General features: G+C 41.6%; 1 protein-coding gene across 1 annotated transcript in view; it reads right to left on the bottom strand.

Moving 5' to 3' along the window:
• Positions 1–14,196, bottom strand: part of LOC124018142 (histone deacetylase 7-like) — a gene marked incomplete at both ends in the record, with an annotated part of 33,510 nt that extends 19,314 nt beyond the window's left edge. Inside the window, 3 exons of the mRNA XM_046333414.1 lie at positions 154–247; positions 481–674; positions 14,002–14,196. Of these exons, the coding sequence (XP_046189370.1) occupies positions 154–247; positions 481–674; positions 14,002–14,196 (483 nt within the window). The remainder of the gene's footprint in view (positions 1–153; positions 248–480; positions 675–14,001) is intronic.
• Positions 14,197–18,077: the final 3,881 nt, after the last annotated feature.

Below are 18,077 nucleotides of genomic sequence, written 5' to 3'. Positions count from 1 at the left end.
CATCATACATTGCATTTCTAAAAAGACATTCATGGTCATCATAGTTTACATGCTACTGTAAGCGATCCTGATACATGACATACTGATAACGTTGCACTCATTTCTATTGCATGCCATTTTTCCTCCACACAGCTATGGGGCGCTGTAACTTACTCTGCTCGCTCTTGTCCTTGTGCATCAGCTGCTGCAGCTCCTGTCTCTTCTCCTGCTCTTTCTCCTGCCGACTCTGCTCCCTGTCAAACTCGTACTGAAACGAGACCATTAACATTCCCATTCATTTGGGTGCAGTGAAGACTGTATTTAGGAAGTGATATCAGTCAATGGAAAGAGAGGGGGATTATATGGAAAGAGGGCACACCTATCTTTGCCATTGATTTCTTTTGTGGCCGCTTTGACAGCGCAGTTGAGGACTATTTACATTTGAAAGCAGGCTAGGTTGGAAGTGTGCTCTCCATCCATCTCTATGGAAGGGATGCTCACCTGGATGTGCTGTGGCAACAGCTGCTGGGAGTACTTGGCACAGTGCTGGGCTGAGAAGGCCCCCAGGAATGGGGGGAGGTGGGGGGCCAGCATGGCTGAGTCCGGCCCGGGTCGCACCAGCCCCTGGGTACGCAGGTCCATGGGCCGCACCGGCCGGAGTGGTGACGAAGCCTCGCGAGGGATTAGCCCATCCACTATGGAGAGAGGGAGGGAGGAAGAGAGGAGGTAAAAGAAAGAGGGAGATTATTAGTGATGAAGATCCAAGGCTTTCTTTGTTAGATTGGACAATTAGACTGGAGAATGGGTAAACTAGGAATGAACCGAAGCTGAGGTGATGCATTCTAAGCACCAGACTGAACCACGTCAATCGGTCTCCGGACTGTCCCTGCTATTGGGACAAAATCCCCCAAATAGAAAACCCTGCCATGACTCTCAAGCTCTCCCTTTCTTTCCTCTCTTTTTCTCTCTTATTCCTTTGTGTTGTTTCTTGTCACCGCCCAGTCAAGGCCCCCATGCTGATGTCCGTACCGGGCCACACTTGAAAAGGGATGACTGACCCCATGGAATAGTCTAGACTTGTGTGATGAAAACATACCAATGATGGTATGCACACGCACGCACGCACGCACGCACGCACGCACACACACACACACACACACACACACACACACACACACACACACACACACACACACACACACACACACACACACACACACACACACACACACACACACACACACACACGCACACGCACACGCTCATGCACAAATTTGTTGACATCCTTGTTAGTGAGCATTTCTCCTGTGCCAAGAAAATCCATCGAGCTGATAGGTGTGGCGTATCAAGAAGCTGATTAAAAGGCATGATTTTCACACAGGTACACCTTGTGCTGGGGACAATGAAAGATCACTCTAAAATGTCCAGTTTTGTCACATAACACTTCACATACATACACTACCCTTCAAAACTTTGGGGTCACTTAGAAATGTCCTTGTTTTTTAAAGAAAAGCACATTTTTTGTCCATTTAAAATAACATCAAATTGATCAGAAATACAGTGTAGACATTTTTAATGTTGTAATTGACTATTGTAGCTGGAAACGGCTGAATTTTTATGGAATATCTACATAGGCGTACAGAGGCCCATTATCAGCAACCATCACTCCTGTGTTCCAATGGCACGTTATGTTAGCTAATCCAAGTTTATAATTTTAAAAGGCTAATTGATCATTAGAAAACCATTTTGCAATTATGTTACCACAACTGAAAACTGTTGTCCTGATTAAAGAAGAAATAAAACGGGCCTTCTTTAGACAAGTTGAGTATCTTAAGCATCAGCATTGGTGGTTTGATTACAGGCTCAAAATGGCCAGAAACAAATAACTTTCTTCTGAAACTTGTCAGTCTATTCTTGTTCTGAGAAATGATGGCTATGCCATGCGAGAAATTACCAACAAACTGCAGATCTCGTACAGCGCTGCGTACCATTCCCTTCACAGTACAGCGCAAACTGTCCCTAACCAGAATAGAAAGAGCAATGGGAGGCCCCGGTGCACAGCTGAGCAAGAGGACAAGTATATTAGAGTGTCTAGTTTGAGAAACAAGTCACAAGTCCTCAACTGGCAACTTCATTAAATAGTACCCGCAAAACACCCGTCTCAACGTCAACAGTGAAGAGGCGACTCCGGGAGCTGCAAAGAAAAAGCCATATCTCTGGCCAATAAAAATAAAAGTACACAGACATTGGACAGAGGAACTCTGCCTAGAAGGCCAGCATCCCGGCGTCGCCTCTTCAACTGTTGACGTTGAGACTGGTGTTTTGCGGGTACTTTGAATGCACAGAGGTACCATGACGAGATCCTAAAAATGTCCCAGTTCTTCCACGGCCTGCATACTCATCAGACATGCCACCCATTGACCATGTTTTTGGGATGCTCTGGATTGACGTGTACGACAGTGTGTTCCAGTTCCCGCCAATATCCAGCAACTTCTCACAGCCATTGAAGAGGAGTGGGACAACATCTACAGGCTACAATCAACAGCCTGATACAACTCTATGCGAAAGGAGATGTGTTGCTCTGCATGAGGAAAATGGTGGTCACACCAGATACCGACTGGTTTTCTGATCCTCGCCCCTACCTTTTTTGTTAAGGTATCTTTGACCAACAGATGCACATCTGTATTCCCAGTCACGTGAAATCCCTAGATGAGGACATCGTTTCAATTGCCTGATTCTCTTAAATGAACCGTATCTCAGTAACATTTTTGAAGTTGTTGCATGTCGCATATGTATTTTTGTTCAGTGTAGATTCGTTTATTGATTCAACTGACACCAAGCCATGTTTAGGTGTCGAAAGGATTGAGACATTGGCTCTTCCTCCAAGCAGTTTCTATGTCCTTGTATGGAAGGCTTCATTAAAAACACTGCAGATAGAAAGAAAGGACAGAAATGGAGGGTGGAGACACCTTTCCCCTCAGGGTGGGAGCAGAGGAATATGATGGAAATGTACCACGGTTTCTGAATGCCATGACAAACATTAGTCAGCAGCATTACTCACATACTTCCCGTAGAGGGCCCGTGTCCTAACACTGGCATACCGCATTCAGCTAGGTAGGACAGGTAAGGATTAAGAGCTCACTGTCAAAACAAATGGAAACCCTCCATCATAAAACCTTCGTGAACTATCTGTATAGCTTGCTACACAATGTCCAGCACTCTTTACCGTGTCACAAGTCCATGAGTCACCTTCATAACACTTACACTACCATTTATGACCTGGTGAACAGTAGGAGTTTATTAAGACAGTATTAGTGAATAGTAGGAGTAAACAATGTTCCTAACTCTTTACCATATCGTTTTCTATGAGCCACCAGTTTATAATGTATGAATACACGTATAAATACCTGTTAATAAGATTTGTGGTGCGTTATAATACTGGGTAGAAGAGTTACCCAAATAGCATTGGTCCAAAATGACAGTATGAAATTGTCAATGGAATTGTATTCATTATGATCGGAAATGAAAAACTGATCCAAGATCAGCACTCCTACTCTGAGACAATTTATGAATATGTACCCCGAGTGGAGAAATGACTAAGAGAGAGATGTCTGCGAGACGGTTCAGTAAAACAGTACTTTCAGAGGGAAAACACACCCACACACGTATTACTGCAGGTCAAATATGCATGACACACAGCCCCATCACCAAACAACAGATTCCAGTACATCTGGAAAACTCTTGAAATGGGGTGTGGGGCAAGTAAGATTGAAACACCTGGAATAACTATTACATTTTAGTATGATAAACCCTCATTACGTCGCCATAATAACTAATAAGAGCCATGAGAGCGACGGTGTGGAGTGTCTTAAGTGTGGGTAACATTGGTTCTGTGTCTGTATGTGTGTTTACATGCATGTGCGTTTTTTACAGACAGAGAGAATGAAAGGGAGAGAGAGGATCCAGGTTGAAATTGAAAGAGGTAAGAGTGTACTGAATCTCGAGTGCATGTCTCATTCTCTCTCTCCGTCTATCACCCCCTTTTATTCAAATGTTTTTAATAAGAAACATGAATGTGTTGAAAATCCCAAATGGCTTGCATTGTCAACTTACACACAGCTCTGACAATCACACTTACTCCACCAGACATGCCACCAGGGGACTTTTCACAGTCCCCAAATCCAGAACAAATTCAAGAAAACGTAAAGTATTATATAGAGCCATTATTGCATTGGAACTCCGTTGCGTCACATTATTGCTCAAATGAACAGAAAACCTGGTTTCAAAAAACAGATGAAACAACACCTCACGGCACAACGCCTCTCCCCTATTTGACCTAGATAGTTTGTGTGTATGTACAGTGGTTCCTCTTTTAGAAGTTGTGAGCTTACACCTTGGGACTTAGAGGTAAATTTGTGGTTTTGTATGGTACCCAGTGTCAGCGCTTCATTGCTCCAGACCAGCGCAAGGCGGAGTTAGAGCACTGATTATGCTTTTGGGTCCTACTGTGTCTCTAACTGGCAATAAATGGTTGACATAAACCTAAATAGAAACTGATAATTGTGCTCGACTTCAGTATTACTTACTAACACTGTAGTTACACTAAGGTTTTTCTTATTTGATTTTGTTAGGATTATTTTGCTCTTACTGTTGTACTGTAGCCCACTCCCAACCGATCACGGTGTACAGCGCCTGAGTGGTGCAATGGTCTAAGACGCTGCATAGCAGTGCAAGCTGTGTTGCTACATAGTCTGGTTCAATACCCGTGCCGTCCTCGACTGGGAGAACCAAGAGATGACTGTAGGTTTTTCGTTTTCCTCCCTCCAAAAACAGACATCATTCTAAATAACAAACTGGTTTTATTTACAAATTAGTAACAATGTCTCACCCCATGTTCAAGAATGGCCTTTTTCTCACACATTTTACATTATTTGAAAAAAAAATTATCTCCAAAATATTTAAGGGGCTTTGCACTAATAATAGTGCCGACTAGGGAAATATTCCTGCTGTTCTGTTCTTAGTGCCAGTCTGCACGTTCAAACTAAAACAATGTAACTAATAATGGCATCTTTATGCTTCATTAATAAAATAATGATACAAATACTCTTTCAAAATGCTGATGTTTATTTAGTTATGGATCCATAACGAATTACTATGGGAATAAATATCCCTGAATTACAGAAATATCCTCCAAACCTCTGTATGTAATTATTGGTGGAGGGTCATGCCATATTTCTTCGAAATTACGTGACTCTCCACCAATAACATGAGTCTCACTAGTGTTGAGTAATATGCTGTTAAAAGTGGTGCAGGACATATTTATTAAAAGAGCATTTTGGAAGTTAGAAGCAATAGCCTACTTTTTCAGCACCGTTTCGAGCTGCTCTGAGACAAGCATGGTAACTGGTCTTGATAAATCAATGCTATTTTTATTTTCACTGAATCTCCGTTTGGGTATTGGTTAGATTAGGGTGTAGAAATGTTATGCTCTTAGTGTAACCTTTATTTAACAAGGTAAGTCAGTTAAGAACAAATTCTTATTTACAAGGACAGCCCACTCTGTCGGGAAATTGAACCCAGGTCTCCTGTGTGCTCGCAGGACACTGGATTCTTTAGCTAAATAGCCCAGTACTGTACTCCCAACCATCACGTTGTACAGCACCATATTTCCCATTCCACCCTGACAGAAACCCAGAGGGGTTTCCATCATTACAGTAGTAATGGACAGCTGGTGGCATTTTGAATCAGGGTTTCAAATACCCAATTAGCAGAACAATAGACTCTTTATAACCAGGCTACTGTCAATGTGAACATCCCCCTACCTGCGATGTATTCGATGCTTAAGTACTCTGGAGTGTTGCATTTCTAACTCAAAACAGCAGTACAGTATTTCTTCATCAACATCTTTATGCTTTCGTTAATAAAATAATGATAAAAATACGCTTTCAAAATGCTGATATTTATTTAGTTATGGATACATAACAAATTACTATGGGAATAAATCAGTGAATTACAGAAATATTGTAACAAAGTTGTCTAATGAAGGTAAACAAATGGTTGCTTATTGGAAAATACTCTTTCAAACACATGGTCACGTTGTACAGCACCATTATGGCTATTAGCAGGGCTATATTTGGGCCTTTATGGGTGGCACAATTCTCCCAGCGTTTCTCTCCCTATAAAAAAAATAAATACATGTTTTTCGAAATAACCTCCAAAATATCGTTATATATTATCAAGTTGATGACAGGCACCTACATAAAGCTGAGTGACTCACCCATTCATGGCTCGATGACCCACTCATTCAACATTCTTTCGTACAGTCTTTAATAAAGAAATGTTTTGGTTATTCTGACCTGGACACCATGTACAGTATTATAATAGCCCATTATGGGCTATTAGCAGGACAATACTGTATACCTCTACCAACACCTCTCTGTATTTTGATACTTTGTGGATGGGGGCTCCGGAGTGGATGGGGGTTCCCGCAGTGCAAAATGGGTTGCTACAGGTTCGATACCCGTGCCGGCCGCCACCGGGAGACCCATTGAGGTAGGTTTTGATTTGAATTTAGAATCCTCCAATTATATGTAATAATTGGTGGAGAGTCACGTCATGTTTTTCGATATACTGTAGGTCTACCGTAGGCGACATGGAATCATGTAGTAGCCAAAAAAGTTAACATATATTTTAGATGTTAGATTCTTCAAAGTAGCCACCCTTTGCCTTGATGACCACTTTGCACACTCTTGGGATTCTCTCATCCAGCTTCATGAGGAATGCTTACCCAACAATCTTGAAAGAGTTCCCACATATGCTGAGCACTCGTTGCCTGCTTTTCCTTCACTCTGCGGTCCAACTCATTCCAATCTCATTCCAATCTCAATTAGGTTGAGGTCAGGTGATTCTGGAGGCTGGGTCATCTGATGCAACACTCCATCACTCTCCTTGGTCAAATAGCCCTTACACAGCCTGGAGGTGTCTCACTGGTGTTGAGTAATGTGCTGTTAAAAGTGGTGTAGGTCTTATTTATTTAAAGAGCATATTGAAGTTAGAAGCAATAGGATTTGAAGCAAAAGCCTACAACTATTTCAGCACCGATTCGAGCTGCTCTGAGACAAGCATGGGAACTTGATAAATCAATTAGATTTTTATTTTCACTTAATCTCCATTTGGATATTGGTTAGACTAGAATTAGAAAATGATGGTGCAGAAAAGTTATGCTCTTAGTGTAACCTTTATTTAACTCAGCAAGTAAAATTCTTATTTACAAGGACAGCCTACTCCTTCCTCCCCATCGGGGTAATTGAACTTCGGTCTCCCGCGTGTCCGCATTCTCTAGTACAGCCATTATTGAAGGCTATCAAATACTTCTCAAATATGGCCTCTGGTGGTCAAACTAGCGCCAACTAGCATTAATGGCACCAACTTACCATAGAATTCTGCGGCAACATGCAAGCTGCGCCGCAGTACGCTGCAACTTTTAGGAGGAAAGAGGAACCACTGTATAGATATGTAGGCTACGTAGTTCTGTTCTTGTCTATTACTATTCTGTATTATGTAATGTTTCATGTTTTGTGTGGACCCCAGGAAGAGTATCTGCTGCTTTTGCAACAGCTAATGGGGATCCTAATAAAATTCCCCAAAAACCAAATACCCCTCTCTCTGGGCTGTCACTTGCACCCTGCCTTAAATGTCAGTGAGGTAAGACTCAACCAGGATGCCAGGCGAGGATGCCCAGGTGTGTCCAGCATCACCTGATCTTATTCCATCCAGACACATTGATATTTCTGTGAACTCACATCAGTGTGTGCATGAGTGAGTGTGTGTGTTTATGTGTGTGTGTGTACAGCTACAGTACATGTTTGTTTTCCATCTCGATTTGGGTATTTGAAGAAGTAGGCACTTTATCTACAAGATTCAGTATGGATACATTTATTGACGTTGCCATTTCTCTTTATGCTTGAGAACAAAAACAGCTACTACAGGAATTACCCAAAGGCATGAGAACACTGTGTATTACCAGCATAAAGAGATGTGTGTTTTCAGAGGAAATGGTCAGGGACACAGGGACACACACACACACGCACACACACACACACACACACACACACACACACACACACACACACACACACACACACACACACACACACACACACACACACACACACACACACACACACACACACACACACACACACACACACACACACACACACACACACACACACACACACACAGCAGACGACTATAAACAAAGCGTGAGCCCACTGATTTATGCTAGGGCTGGGCGGTATACTATACACCGGTATTAATTCACAGACCGGCTTGAATTTGACTTTACCTTCTATAACGGTATTTCAATGTTTGGTTTGTTAAATCTGGTCCTCTGTAGCTCAGTTGGTAGAGCATGGCGCTTGTAACGCCAGGGTAGTGGGTTCGATTCCCGGGACCACCCATACGTAGAATGTATGCACACATGACTGTAAGTCGCTTTGGATAAAAGCGTCTGCTAAATGGCATATATTATTATTATATTATACGCAACACTGTCCGTTTTTATAGTTTACTCATTTGCTACTTGAGTAACCTCACTCCTTCTCATGCTGCACTATGTCGCTAACCATGCCAAGCCCTGCCCCCTGTCACTCAAGGAGAGAGCAGTTGCTCAACCACGGAGTCACTGAGAAATGTATTGCCTTTCATTCTGCCTGGTCAGATGGATGCAACAATGTTGGTGACATGCTCCTTTCCACGAGCGTTCTATAATTACATTATTAGTTTGTGTATCTCACTGTCTGAAACTACTGCTTGTTAGTTTGTCTTTTCTTAGCAAGGTGTTGTCTCCCAGCTCTAAATTATGCCCTGATAGGAAACGATCAGGAAGTCTCTAGTGAACAACAAACAACCACCAGCTGTGTTCTTACCATGGAACCACAGCCATGATGTCGCTCAGAAACACTACACCACCTATCGACAGTATACTTTATGTACTGTCTGCTACATTTTGCATTCAACATGAAAATGCCAACCACAGAAATGAAATGCAGCCAATCATATTTATAAATCAGAGAACTTGTGAGTTTTTGTAGAACTTGGCTGTCTGTGTAAAGTATACCTGTATTGCACTACTTTGAAGTGATTAAGGACACTTTATGACCTCATTGTTATGAAGTGCTTTTTGAGACACATATAGGAGACATCTCTATCACTCATAAAGTGCTTCAAGTGTAGGCTACCCTTACGACCACATACAGTAGCGTGCTCAGTCAGTGAAATGTTGTCGTAGTCCTATTTGAAGCACAGAGCACAAATTTGGTCACACCCTGTGTGCAACACCAAATTGTTTTTCTCCCTGGTGTGGTAAATGGAACACATAAGATTTAATCATAAGGTGTCAAAAATAGGGGGAAAGACGATGATGATATTAACACAATTAACAGTTATCACTTCCGTTTTTCTGTTGCTAAAAATAGACACAAGGCAAACTTCTGGTCTATGTTGACATCTTAGCTTTCACAACCATCGTTTTTCTCTCTCGGGTGCTGCTGCAACAGCTTACCACCACACACAGACACACACACAGACACGCACAGACAGACATACTCATACATGCATACAAACACACACACACACACTCACAGACACACACACAGAGAAACTGAAACAGTGACATCCTGTTGCTAAAGTTAGTCTGCACCATTGACATCCTCTTTTTCATTTAGGCAAGCAGACGCTGCTATTTTGGTTGAATGTGTGTATGCGTTCCTGTTATTTTTAACAACTCAACCTCACAATCAAGATATTGTTTATTGTTGGGTGAAGGTGAACGGAAAGTAGCATAGTGGAGTTGCTAGTGGAGTTGCATTCTGCTATCACATAATACATACAGTGGGGCAAAAACGTATTTAGTCAGCCACCAATTGTGCAAGTTCTCCCACTTAAAAAGATGAGAGGCCTGTAATTTTCATCATAGGTACACTTCAACTATATGACAGACAAAATGAGAAAAATCCAGAAAATCACATTGTAGGATTTTTAATGATTTTATTTGCAAATTATGGTGGAAAATAAGTATTTGGTCAATAACAAAAGTTTATCTCAATACTTTGTTTATATGACAGAGGTCAAACATTTTCTGTAAGTCTTCACAAGGTTTTCACACACTGTTGCTGGTATTTTGGCCCATTCCTCCATGCAGATCTCCTCTAGAGCAGTGATGTTTTGGGGCTGTTGCTGGGCAACACAGACTTTCAACTCCTCCAAATATTTTCTATGGGGTTGAGATCTGGAGACTGGTTAGGCCACTCCAGGACCTTGAAATGCTTCTTACGAAGCCACTCCTTCGTTGCCCGGGCGGTGTGTTTGGGATCATTGTCATGCTGAAAGACCCAGCCACGTTTCATCTTCAATGCCCTTGCTGATGGTAGGCTTTGTTACTTTGGTCCCAGCTCTCTCCAGGTCATTCACTAGGTCCCCCCGTGTGGTTCTGGGATTTTTGCCCACCGTTCTTGTGATCATTTTGACCCCACGGGGTGAGATCTTGTGTGGAGCCCCAGATCGAGGGAGATTATCAGTGGTCTTGTATGTCTTCCATTTCCTAATAATTGCTCCCACAGTTGATTTCATCAAACAAAGCTGCTTACCTATTGCAGATTCAGTCTTCCCAGCCTGGTGCAGGTCTACAATTTTGTTTCTGGTGTCCTTTGACAGCGCTTTGGTCTTGGCCATAGTGGAGTTTGGAGTGTGACTGTTTGAGGTTGTGGACAGGTGTATTTTATACTGATAACAAGTTCAAACAGGTGCCATTAATACAGGTAATGAGTGGAGGACAGAGGAGCCTCTTAAAGAAGAAGTTACAGGTCTGTAAGAGCCAGAAATCTTGCTTGTTTGTAGGTAACCAAATACTTATTTTCCACCATAATTTGCAAATAAATTCATAAAAAATCCTACAATGTGATTTTCTGGATTTTTTTCCCATTTTGTCTGTCATAGTTGAATTGTACCTATGATGAAAATTACAGGCCTCTCTCATCTTTTTAAGTGGGAGAACTTGCACAATTGGTGGCTGACTAAATACTTTTTTGCCCCACTGTAAAGGGCTGGAATTGTTGTTCTTTTATTAGGATCCCCATTAGCTGTTGCAAAAGTAGCAGCTACTCTTCCTGGGGTCCACAAGAAACATGAAACATGACATAATAGACAAGAACAGCTCAAAAATGGAATTGTAAGTTATTTGGTAGTAATATAAAACAACACATAAAAGACAACAATACAGCAAAACAGAGAGCGAGACAGACATAAAAAATTAAAGAATTAAGGGACAAGAATTCATTTATTTTTTGATACAGTTGTTTTACGTCAACAAGCACAGATAATACAGTCATTAACATCCGAGATGTCATGTATGCACATACCAGGCCTCTTACATCACCAATATATAAATATATATCACTCTGGAACTGCAGGGAAATGTAGTCATTTAACATAAGAAAAAAGTAGCCCACATTTAAAATAATTTGTCTACAGGCCCATTGAGTGTGTGTTTAATATTTTCCAAATTTATGCAACTCAAAATTGATTTAATCCAAAGAGCATGAGAAGGGGTGCAGAGGATTTCCATCTAAGTCAAATTAATTGTCTCGCTAACAAAGTGACAAAGGTAATTACATCCTTATTCATTTTGGTCAATTGTATGGTGGGTAAGGAAACCCCAAATAGTGCAGTAAAAGGGTCTGGCTCAATCTGTGTGCAGCTTAATTCTGAGAGTGTGTTAAAGATGTCTTTACAGAAACCAACAAGAGACGGGCAACACCAAAACATGTGTATATTATTAGCAGGACACTGATTACATCGTAAACAATTAGGGTTCACATCCTTGTAAATTTTGGATAATCTTGCTTTGGTCCAGTGGGCCTTATGAATGAGTTTGCATTGAATGAAACCGTGTCGAGCGCAAATAGAAGAGCTATGCATCTTTTGAGTGCCCCTTTCCCATAGTTCATCAGATATTTCTTCACCCAGTTCCTCCTCCCATGAGGATTTAATATTGTTTAATGAGATGGTTTGTAGTGAGCAAATGTGACTATAGATTATTGACACGGTGCCTTTCTGAGTAGAAAGTGGGATACGAAATGTGTCGAACTGCGTTTCACCAGGAAGGTTGGGGAATCCTGGATCTATGCTGTGGACGTAACTCGGGACTTGTAAGAACCTAAAGAAATTATGTCTGGGGAGACCAAACTTAGCTGATAATTGATAATTGTTCAAATACTAAAATGTATTGTTAATATACAGATCCCTGAATCTTTTAATACTGAGACGAGACCAAGTTGAGAAAGCAACCATCAACCATAGATGGGGGAATAGCTGGGTTTGAGGCAACCAAATAAGAGGTTGTCTGAAACCCAAAGTGCACTTAAATTGATTCCAGATCTTCAATGTTGTTTTGACACATATATTGATGGTGAAGGAGGAGTAAGGGCCTGTAACGGAAGAGGGAGCGAGGGAAGACAATGATGCCGGTGTAGATGAGATGGCCTCCATCTCGAGCCAAATTGGGGGTGGGAATATCTCTCTGCTCTGCAACAGGTACTGAATGATCCTAAGGTTAGCGGCCCAATAATATAATCTGAAATCCGGTAGAGCTAGACCGCCGACTGGTTTGGGCCTCTGCAAAACCCGTTTTCGTATCCTGGGGGCTTTTTGTCCCGTATAAAGGGTAGTATTAGGCCATCGATCGTTTTGAAAAATGTATTGGGAAGGCACAATCGGAAGGCACTGATGGAGATATAAGAATTTATGGTGAGCATTCATTTTAATATAATGAATTATTGCGACTAAGTAGAGGTGTAACAAAGACCAGCGTTCCAAATCATCCTTAGTACAGGTTAAAAGAGGAGCAAAGTTGGCTTGAAAAAGGTTTTCAAATCTGATTGTGACATGTTCCCCCAATTATTTTGTGGCCATATTAAGCGGCATCAATTGGCTTTTACTGAGATTCAGTTTATACCCTGATAAGTGACCGAAGGATGTGAAAGTGGCAAGGGCAGCAGGAACAGAGACAGAAAGCTTGGATGTGTATAATAATAAATCATCTGCATATAAAGACAGTTTGTGTTCGTGTCCATATCTGACTATACCTTTGATAAGGGGGTTGGAGTGAAGTGCTATTGCAAGTGGATCTATGGCGAGGGCAAACAGTAATGGACTTAAAGTGCAACCCTGGCGTGTTGATCGTTGCAATGGGAAGCAAACTGATTGAGTGTTATTAGTCCTGACAGAGGCTTGAGGGGATGAATACAGAAGTCTCATCCCCTCAATTTGGAGCCAAAGCTGAATTTATTTAGAGTGTAAACGCAGTCAAACGCTTTCTCCGCATCCAGGGATATAATGACTTCAGAGGTATTGGTGACAGAAGGATTATATATAATATTAAATAATCATTGAATATTGATGTCTATTTTTAATAAATCCTGTTTGATATACGGAGAGATAATTGATGGGGTGACTGTTTCCAGACGTGTTGCCAGAAGTTTGGCTAGAATTTTATAGTCAACATTTAGCAGGCTAATTGGACGGTATGATACACAGTCAAGAGGTCTTTGATTTTTTAAAGAATAAGACAAATGGTTGCCTGAGTGAGAGTCTGTGGGAGAACACCATTTACAAATGCTTCATTGTACATTTTAATTAGAATAGGGGCTAGTTTGTAAAGAAACTTTTAATAAAACTGCCGAGTAGCCATCATGCCCTGAGCTTCTCCCAGATTGAAGGCATTTGACAGCATTAGATAATTCTTCAACAGTAATACAGATGGTAAACTACGACTGAACCATGAAAACAGCCAGATATTAGCATTAGCTGCAACCTGGGTTGGAAAAAAATAAAAATTAAAAGAGAATGACATTCAAATGTCAATAAACCTGGCAAAGTTGGCTTCGCTAGCCAACCAGTCTGCTGGCCGGCCTGCTAACTAACCTCCTTCGAAGACTAACTAACCAACCATTTGTTCCACACCATGCGGTACAACAGCCACTTTCATGTTCTTGTTGATGAAATTGGCCGCTAAAGCCGGGTCCTCAAATCTGTGCTCGGAGCTGTCCGGTAAAGTCAGTCTCAGAACCGCAGGGTAGATGAGGCCGAACTTCACGCCCGTGCAGTCGCGTAGCTGGCGCTTCACAGCTCCAAAGCTAGCCCGCTTCTTAGCCACAGCTGTGGTGTAGTTCGCAAATATCGTGACTCTTTTACCCTTATAGGGAGAGAGGATGCTTCTCCCGATCTCCTCAGTATGTCATTGTGGACGTGAAAGAAATGCACCCTTGACAAATGGTCGCGGGGATTCTCCATCCTGGGGTCGGCTACGCAGAGTGCGGTGGGCATGATCTAGCAGTGGTTTCTCCTCCAGACCGGGCAGCTCCTGAAGCAGCTCCTGGAGCAGTGGGTCTTAGGCCCTCCACTCCCTCAGTATTCCCAGTAGACAAATGTTGTTCCTCCGCATTCTACTTTCCATATCTTCGCATCTATTGTCGAGATATGCCACCCTAGTTGCTAATGAGCCAACGTTAGCCTCTAGCTCGCTAATGCGAGTTCTGTGGTCTGTATCACCTCGCTCCAGCTCCGATAAGGCCACTCCGTGTGTGTGTCAGGTTTATTCTGTATACTCTCGATAGATTATTTTAAGCTTGTCTTTGACCATTGATATCTCTGACCTGAGATTGGTAGAGAGATCACTTTTGCCGAAAATGCTCCCGGTTTTGAGGGTGCATATCACGGATTGTAGCATCTCCACAGTCAGAGTTTCGTGGGGCGGCATTAGCAGCATCCAGTGGCGGGGTGAATCAGGAGAGAGCGCGGGCTTGCTGCGGCCTGCTCTTGCAGACTCCGTTTTTGGCCGGCATTATAACTTACATTTCTCAAATTTGATCTGACTTGTTTAGGGTCCCCTCAGACGTCTGGCCAAACAGAAATATGTACAATTTTGCAAGGTTAAATATATAAATGTGGTCATAACACAGGAGCAATAGGGAAAAGGCATTCTACATCCTTGGCTTCCAACAGCGCCCCCAGAACTACATCAATTTAAAAGCCACACGTATCATACATATCAATATATTCAGACAAACTATCTACGTCAAATAGGGGTGAGTCGTTGTGCCGTGAGGTGTTGTTTTATCTGTTTTTTTTTTTTAAACCAGGTTTGCTGTTAATTTGAGCAATAGGAGATGGAACAGAGTTCCATGCAATAATGGCTCTATATAATACTGTACCCTTTCTTGAATTTTGTGGTATGTCTGGTGGGCGTAAGTGCAAACATTTGAGGATTTCCAACATTAATGTTTCTTATAAAAGGAAAAAAGTGATGCAGTCAGTCTCTCCTCAACTCTTAGCCAAGAAAGATTGGCATATTTATTTTAGTCACTGATTACAATGAAAAGCAAGACGTGCCACTCTGTTCTGGGTCACCTGCTGCTTAACTAGGTCTTAACTAGGTCTCCTTGTAACACTCGACCCATGGCTGGACAATAATCAAGATAAGACAAAACTAGAGCCTGCATGACTTGCTTTTTGGAGTGTGGTGTCAAAATGTAGTATATTTCTTTATTATGGACAGACCTCTCCATCTTTACAACCATTGAATCTATATATTTTGAACATTTACAATCTAAGGTAACACCAAGTAATTTAGTCTCCTCAACTTTTCAACATCCACACCATTCATTACCAGATTCAGCTGATGTCTAGAAGGAATTATTTGTACCAAATACAATGCTCTTAGTTTTAGAGTCGTTCAGGACCAGGTTATTACTGGCCAACCATTCCAAACAGACTCCAACTCTTTAAGGGTTTCAGTGACTACATTAGCTGTGGCTGCGGATGCATATATAGTTGAATCATCAGCATACATGGACACACATGCTTTGTTTAATGCCAGTGGCAGGTCATTGGTAAAATAGAATAGAGTAAAGGGCCTAAAGAGCTGCCCTGTGGTACACCACACATTACATGTTTGACAAGAGAGAAGCTTCCATTAAAGAAAATCCTCTGAGTTCTATTAGATATATAGCTCTGAAATCACGATATGGCAGAGGCCGAAAAGCCACATTTTCTCAACAACAGGTTATGGTCAATAATATCAAAAGGCTGAACTGAAATCAATTTATTTCAACCAACCATCAGTAATTTCTGTCAGTGCAGTACATGTTGAGTACCCTTCTCTATAAGCATACTGAATGTGTGTTGTTCATTTGGTTACAGAGAAATAGCATTCTATTTGGTCAAACACAGTTTTTTTTCCAACAGTTTGGTAAGAGCTGACAGCAAGCTGATGGGTCTACTGTTAGAACCAGTAAAGGCCCTTTACCCACTCTGGGTAGCAGAATGAATTTGGCTTCCCTCAGGTCTGAGGACAAAGATTTTCCTCTAGGATCAGATTAAAGATATGACAGATAGGAGTGTCATGTTTGTCTTATATTGTCTTGTCATTATGCTTTCCTTCTGTTCGCTTTCCCCCGTTGGTCTTTTTAGGTTCGTTCCCTTTTTCTCTCTCCCTCCCTCTCTCTCTTCTCTCTATCGTTCCGTTCCTGCTCCCAGCTGTTCCTATTCCCCTAATCAATCATCTAATCTTTTCACACCTGTTCCGTATCTTGCCCTCTGATTAGAGTCCCTATTTCTCCCCTTGTCTTCCGTTTCTGTCCTGTCGGATCCTTGTATATTGTTCACCGTGCTGTGTCTTTGTCTCGCCCTGTCGTGTCTTGTTTCCCTCAGATGCTGCGTGTGAGCAGGTGTCTGAGTCTGCTACGGTCGGTGCCTTCCCGAGGCAACCTACAGTTTATGGTCGAGTCTCCAGTCTGTCCTCGTCACTACGAGTGGAATTAGTTCTTTATGTTTTGTTTTCTGCTCTGATTTGTCTAGGAGTATTGCCTATTTCCTTTACTGGAATAAAGACTCTGTTTTCGCCAAGTCGCTTTTGGGTCCTCATTCACCTGCATAACAAGGAGTGGCTATGGAGTCAGCTACCATCCTCAGTAGCTTTCCATCTAAGTTGTTAATGCCAAAGCGTTTGTCATTATTGATCGATAACAATAAGTTTTCCACCTCTCCCACACTAACTTTCAAAATTCAAACTTGCAATGCTTTTCTTTCATTATTAGGTTTTTATGCATGAGTATGATGGCTCATTGTTCGTTGTTGGCATTTCCTGCATAGGTTTTCCCACTTTGCCAATGAAGTAATCATTCAAATAATTGGCAACATCAAATGCTTTTGTGATGAATAAGCCATCTGATTCGATCTTTCTGCCCAAAATGTAATTTAAAGTACTCCAAAGTTTTTTGGCTTCATAATACAGTTTCTTCTTCTTTTTGTTGAGTTTAGTCACATAATTTCTCAATTTGCAGTAAGTCAGCCAGTCAGATGTGTAGCCAGACTTATTATCCATCTCTTTCAACCATATATTTTTTCAATTCCTCATCAATCCGTGGAGACTTAACAGTTCTAACAGTCAGTTTTTTTAACATGTGCATGTTTATCAATAATTGGAAGAAGCAATTTCATAAATTCATCAAGTGCAGCATCTAGATGCTCCTTATTAATCACATCAGGCCAACAAATATTTGTAATATTATCCACATAAATGCAACAGCAAAATATTTTGTTTGGTCTCTTAAACATACCACCATATTGCTAACACCTATCTGACCATTTCGGGTTCATCGAGCGGCCATTTTGGATTGAGCGGTTGTGGTTGCCAAGGCTCAGTCTTTAATACAGCCCAGCAGCTGCCTTCCCCACAGTGCCCCTACTCAGTGCCCCAGTCATGAATTTACAGCAGGTACAACCAACTGGGGGTGGGGGGGTTGTACCCGCTGTACAGTAACAGTAGGATCTTGATCACCCTGTGGCAAGAGAACTTTCCTGTAACGCATGAAATGTAAATCTTGTAGTCTATTTGAGGTTTGAAAAGGCTTCTACAGTTTGAAATTTCAAGTCGAAATTATAAACTTAAGAAGACTTTTTAAGCCTCAAATAGAATACAAGTATTACATTTCTTGGATGGAAAGTTCTCCTGCAACAGGGTGATCAAGATCCTACTG

The sequence above is a fragment of the Oncorhynchus gorbuscha genome, unplaced genomic scaffold (genome assembly GCF_021184085.1).
Source record: "Oncorhynchus gorbuscha isolate QuinsamMale2020 ecotype Even-year unplaced genomic scaffold, OgorEven_v1.0 Un_scaffold_3995, whole genome shotgun sequence".
NCBI lineage: Eukaryota > Metazoa > Chordata > Actinopteri > Salmoniformes > Salmonidae > Oncorhynchus > Oncorhynchus gorbuscha.
The sequence above is the reverse complement of the archived record's forward strand: the minus strand, read 5'-3'. Positions and strand labels throughout refer to the sequence as shown.